Raw genomic sequence first — 5,965 nt, 5'->3', positions numbered from 1 at the left:
TATATATATATATATATAGTATTTTTTTGCATGTACATTAAAACATGAATTGTTAAGCAATATATAGTGTAATAATACTTGTTAAAACTGTTACTAAAGGTTATTATTTAGTCATATTTATTTTTATTTAGTCATTTTTCTTTATAGGAGAGAGTCGGCTTGTAAAGAGCTGTGGTAAAAGAAGGTATGTATAGTACTTTTACCACAAGAACATTCAAAGACTCAGTATAATGTTGTTTTTATTCACCATGTGTGTATTCATTTGTGAAAGGACGTCATCATCCAGTCACACACTCCCAAAAATCAGCTCCATCCAGCGACCTCCATCCAGAAACACTGTTAAAAAGACGGAATCTAAACTAACAGGAAGAGACATCAGCAAATCCAGTGTAAGTCTACAAACATCTTTTTTTCTTTTGGTTTGAACAAACTATTATAAACTCTGTACACAAGAAAGAGTCACTTTGCATGATCTGTCCAGGAAGGAGAGCAGCTGACGCCTGCGGACGCATCAGGGTTCGGTCTGAATGTGTCTCCTCTCATCAGGAATGGGGCAGAAGAGGGAACACACATGAGAAAGGTCTTTCTTTTTTAAGGATTGTTTATTTGCCTCAAAAAAGAATATCTTGTCATCTTGTACTGTACTCACCTTCATGCAGTTTAAAACCCATATGACTTTCTTTCTTTCTTTCTTTCTTTCTTCATCAGGTTGATTACAGGAGTCTGATTCCTGATGCAGTTAAAGGTGCCGCTAACGACTCAGTCCTGCCCTGCACAGATTTCTCAGTAGGTCAACTGTGTTTCATTCAGGTTCAAAGCAACTGAAGCTCTGTTGGAAGCAGCTGTGATAGAAAATGATTCTGAAACATCCCTCATGCTTTTGTCTGACAGGAGCGTTTGCTGAAACCCATGAGTGCCTTCATTGGGATGAACAGTGACATGAGGGAACTTGCAGCGGTTATTAGCAGAGTAAGTCAATGTTTATGAAATTACTTCCCTTGTGTGGCAGTTTGATGCTATATTAGGGAAATATTATGAAGTCTGTAATTTTACCATTCAAGTAATATTAAAAAACACAAGACAATGAAGCTTTTTCAGGACTACTATGATTATTTTAATTTTTTTTTAAATGTGATATTAATGACAGTTAAGCACATTCCCCCACAATCCTCACAACCATAAAGCTTTTTTGTTTGTTTGTTTGTTTTGATCATTTTCATTTTTCTCAATGATGATTCTTATTAAAGTTTCATTACAGTAATACAGTACAGTAATACAAAATCAATCTGTATTGACAAAATCATGTTTTAAAATTACTGTGTAAATTGAAATTACTGTCCACACACTGAATAAAGATTCACTACTAAAATTGTATCAGAAAAGAGTATTTTTACTTCAAAATCAACAAGAAGCACCACAATTAATTGCAGTTTTTTTTTTTTCACTATATGAGAACTAGGAGGGGATATGTCATAAAAATAATGTCACAATGCAAAATATCTTGATGGGTCTAAAATAAGCTTCATCTTCATTCATTTGATTTTGATGTTTCACACATTTATACAATATTTTACTTTTAAAGACAAAAAAATGAAAATTAGATACATTTCTGATAATGAAAAATACTGTGCCATTCCAACACTGATTCAACACTAGAGAGCAGCATACAGTCTGTTTTATAATATAGTGTTACACAACCCAATGAGACTATTTGACTCTCAAAATAGCCCCACCCCTGATTTAGGCATGTCTCTGAGCTAGATGTCCTGCCTACATATACGAGGGGATTCCTCTCTTCATCAACATTTCATTTAATAAAACAAAGTGCTAATCTTAATACATGAGTAAAGTACGTCAATCTCTCTCTGTGTGTGTGTGTGTGTGTGTGTGTGTGTGTGTGTGTGTGTGTGTGTGTGTGTGTGCAGATACATACACAAGCTGTAACATGTATTATTGAAGCACTCCATTTCATCTTTCTCTCCTGTCTCTCCATAAAGGATATCTATTTACACAACCCCAACGTGCGCTGGGACGACATTATAGGCCTGGAGGCTGCCAAGCGATTAGTCAAAGAAGCTGTCGTCTACCCTATTAAGGTGCTTGGCCGCTAAACACTTTTGTATTTCTCAAGCTGCCGCCTGCCTTCGATTCTGAATACATCTCCACTAACGGCTAGAGGAAAGCTGGGCTCAGGGTTATTTCTTAAGATGACATGAAATCTATACCTGAATACCATCCAATCTGACCGTTCACATCTCTGGCCTCTCTGCTGATGACTACAAATCCACAATACGCTCCCGACAAACAGGAAATGCAAACGTTATTTGTCTTCCCCGACTCAATCATGTGGTGAAGTAGCCTGCTGTCGTACAGAATTACCTGGAAATTCTGCTTGCGCAGCGTATTTTTGCTTGTAGCACATGAAGTAAAAATTGAATGAAGAATATGATTACATCACATTATGCTGAAGGACATTTTGAGGCTCGATTTTATCAATACTTGGACCTTATCATGTATTAGATAAAGATAAAGTGGTGTCTGCAGTTAATTGGTTGATGAAAATATTAGTTTTTGTTATTCACCTTAGCGTGAAGTCAACAAACAATATTGATTATTCGTGAAATTTCCCTAGCAACCACTTATAACACCTCAGTAGCCAAATAACAGCCATTCAGAGCACCACAGCAACCACCCAAAACACCTTATCAGTGCCTTAAATATTAGAGCACAGCAGCAACAGCCTAGCAACACTCTTACAAGCACGCAGAAAACCTTAGCAGCCACCTAGCAACACCCTAGTAAACAGCCAGAACATTGTAAAAACTAACTAGCAGCTATCCAGAACACCCTATCAATGCTCTAACAACCACTCAGATTACGACATCCTTAGAAACTTCCTTGTAATGTCGCAGTAACCATCCAGAACAGCCTAGCACATGTTTAGCAACCACCTAGCAATGGACTAACAGGCATGCACAACTCCACTGCAACCAGGAAGAAACCTCCCAGAACACCATAGGAGCTTACTAGCAACCACATAGAGCACCACAGCAACAGCCAGCCTAGCAACGGACTTACAGCAACTTAGAAATTATTAAACCACCTAGCAATGACGTAGTAACTACCCAGCAACATGCTTAACAACCTAACAATCCTAGCAACCATGACAAAGCCCCATAGCAACATGCCTAACGACCTATCAATCCTAGCAACCGTCACAAAGCCCCACAGCAACATGCCTAACAACCTAACAATCCTAGCAACAATGACAAAACCCTATAGCAACATGCCTAACAACCTAACAATCCTAGCAACAATGACAAAGCCCTATAGCAACATGCCTAACAACCTATCAATCCTAGTAACCATGACAAAGCCCTATAGCAACATGCCTAACCTAAAAATCCTAGCAACCGTGACAAAGCCCTACAGCAACAAGCCTAACAACCTAATAATTATAGCAACCATGACAAAGCCCCACAGCAACATGCCTAACAACCTAACAATCCTAGCAACCACGACAAAGCCCCACAGCATCATTCCTTACAACCTAACAACCACCTAGGAAAAAACAGCAACTTAGAGCATCTTAAAATCACCTAGCAATGCCTTAGTAACCACCCAGAACACCCTAGTAACTGCTGCTTAACACAATATGTCTAACAACACCAGCCACTCAGAAAACTGTAGCAACACTCTAGTAACCACCCATAACATTATAGCAACCAACCAGCAACTATCCAGAGCAGCATTTAAATGCTAACAACCACCTAGATTACAACATCCTTAGAAACTTCTACTAGTATATGCTTAGCAACCACCTAGAAACCCCTAGCAACTGCCTAGCAACCATATAGCAATGCACAAACAGCCGCCCAGAACTCCATTGCAACCAGCTGGAAACAACCCAGAACACCCTATAAATGCTGCAACAACCACCCACAACACCAATGTAGCGACCACAAAGAGCACCATGGCAACAGCCAGCCTAGCAACACACCTAGAAAACATATTAGAAAACACCTAGCAACTGCTTACCAAATACCAAGAACACTTTAGTAATATGCCAAACAACAACAACCTAGTAACCATGGCAAAGCACCATAGCAACCACTCAAAAGACCCAAGTGACCACCCATAACACACTAGTAACCAATGAATAACCACTCAAAACAATGCTGTAAAAACCAGAGCACCACAGCAACAACCTAGCAACACACTGATAGCCATCCAAAACACCCTAGCACATGCCTAGCAACCACCTAGCAATGCACCCAGAATTCAATATCAGCTTTCTAAAAAACACATAGAGAACATAGAGCAACAACCTAGCAGCACACTTGCAGCCATTTAAAACACCTTAGAAACTGCCTACCAATGCCCTAGAACCCATTCAGAACACCCAAGCAACACACATCCTAGTAACTGTGACAAAGCACCATAGCAACCACCTAGATGTGTACGGCCACTTAGAAAACTGTAGCAGCTGCCTAGCAACACCCTAGTGACCACCGCCAAAAACATTATAGCAACCAACTGGCAATTGGTTGCCAGAACACCCTATCAAGTATCTAACAGCCACCTAAATGTGTCTTAGCAACCACCAAAAAAAAAAAAAAAAAAAAAAAAAAACCCTGCGAAAACCTAACAACATACTTACGATCACATTAAGGACATTTTAGAAATGACAAATAGTAATCACCCAGAACAACTGTCTAGAAGTACCACCTAGCAACCTCCAGATAACCTAGAAACACCCATAGCAACCATCTAGTTCTAACCACTATCCACCTACCCTCTTTTTTTCAGTATCCGCAGCTGTTCACTGGAATCCTGTCACCATGGAAGGGTTTACTCCTGTATGGACCACCAGGTCTGACCTTTCTGTTTTCTGTTTGTGTAAATCCATTTGTGAAAATATGAATATTCAACCCTGAATATATAATATAACTAATTTTACGTGTAATATGATCTTAATGTGACGACTGCCTCTCAAAAATCAGGCACAGGAAAGACGATGCTGGCCAAAGCTGTAGCCACGGAGTGCAACACAACATTCTTCAACATCTCTGCATCCAGTATTGTCAGCAAATGGAGGGGAGACTCTGAGAAGCTGGTTCGGGTTCGAAGAGACATTATTTTCTCAGATTTGTGTTATTTTATTGTTTTATCAGATGTGTGGGGGAAAGGTTGTGCTCAGTGAAACACTGATTTTCCTCATGTTATGATTCTCTGCAGGTTTTGTTTGAGCTGGCAAGATATCACGCTCCATCCACCATTTTCTTGGATGAGCTGGAATCAGTGATGAGCCAGCGAGGTGTTGGCCAAGGGTGAGCATGAGCCAGTAACTTTTACTGACAGTAAGATTATAAAACAACCTAAAATCTCACTCCTAGTACACAATCCATAACTATTAACTTACACAATTTCTGTTTTGCTCTTTACATCTCTTTAAGAGGTGATCACGAGGGCAGTAGAAGGATGAAGACAGAGTTACTAGTTCAGATGGATGGACTGGCACGATCAAACGATCTTGTGTTTGTGCTTGCTGCCTCAAACTTACCTTGGTAAGGAGTGATTGTGAGGAAACAATATAATTTTTTGCTTTTGTTATGGTTTTCTTTATAATCTTTCTAATCTGTCTTCAGGGAGTTGGACCATGCCATGCTGAGAAGACTGGAGAAGCGGATACTGGTGGGTCTCCCATCTGCCCCTGCCAGACAAGCCATGATCAGTCATTGGCTGCCTCCGGTTAGTAACACAGGTGGGGTGGAGCTACGGACAGAGCTGGACTATGACTCACTGGCAAAGGTGAGAGAAACCATGTGCATAGATAGATAGATAGATAGATAGATAGATAGATAGATACAGACAGACAGACAGACAGATAGATAGATAGATGCAGACAGACAGACAGACAGATCGATAGACAGACAGACGGATAGATAGATAGATAGATAGATAG

General features: G+C 39.8%; 1 protein-coding gene across 2 annotated transcripts in view; it reads left to right on the top strand.

The window, feature by feature from the left end:
* The window catches only part of katnal2 (katanin p60 subunit A-like 2), an 8,747-nt gene that overhangs the window by 1,144 nt on the left and 1,638 nt on the right, over window positions 1-5,965 (top strand). Inside the window, exons 4-14 of one of the 2 annotated variants that reach the window (XM_016458871.1) lie at window positions 148-184; window positions 272-389; window positions 482-580; window positions 709-786; window positions 892-969; window positions 1,998-2,096; window positions 4,810-4,873; window positions 5,004-5,122; window positions 5,239-5,330; window positions 5,457-5,567; window positions 5,649-5,811. In XM_016458871.1, coding sequence (XP_016314357.1) covers window positions 148-184; window positions 272-389; window positions 482-580; window positions 709-786; window positions 892-969; window positions 1,998-2,096; window positions 4,810-4,873; window positions 5,004-5,122; window positions 5,239-5,330; window positions 5,457-5,567; window positions 5,649-5,811 — 1,058 coding nt within the window. The remainder of the gene's footprint in view (window positions 1-147; window positions 185-271; window positions 390-481; window positions 581-708; window positions 787-891; window positions 970-1,997; window positions 2,097-4,809; window positions 4,874-5,003; window positions 5,123-5,238; window positions 5,331-5,456; window positions 5,568-5,648; window positions 5,812-5,965) is intronic. The other variant, XM_016458870.1, reaches the window with a different exon arrangement.

Source organism: Sinocyclocheilus anshuiensis, unplaced genomic scaffold (genome assembly GCF_001515605.1).
Source record: "Sinocyclocheilus anshuiensis isolate Anshui unplaced genomic scaffold, SAMN03320099.WGS_v1.1 scaffold952, whole genome shotgun sequence".
NCBI lineage: Eukaryota > Metazoa > Chordata > Actinopteri > Cypriniformes > Cyprinidae > Sinocyclocheilus > Sinocyclocheilus anshuiensis.
This window is presented reverse-complemented; position numbering and strand designations above follow the sequence as displayed.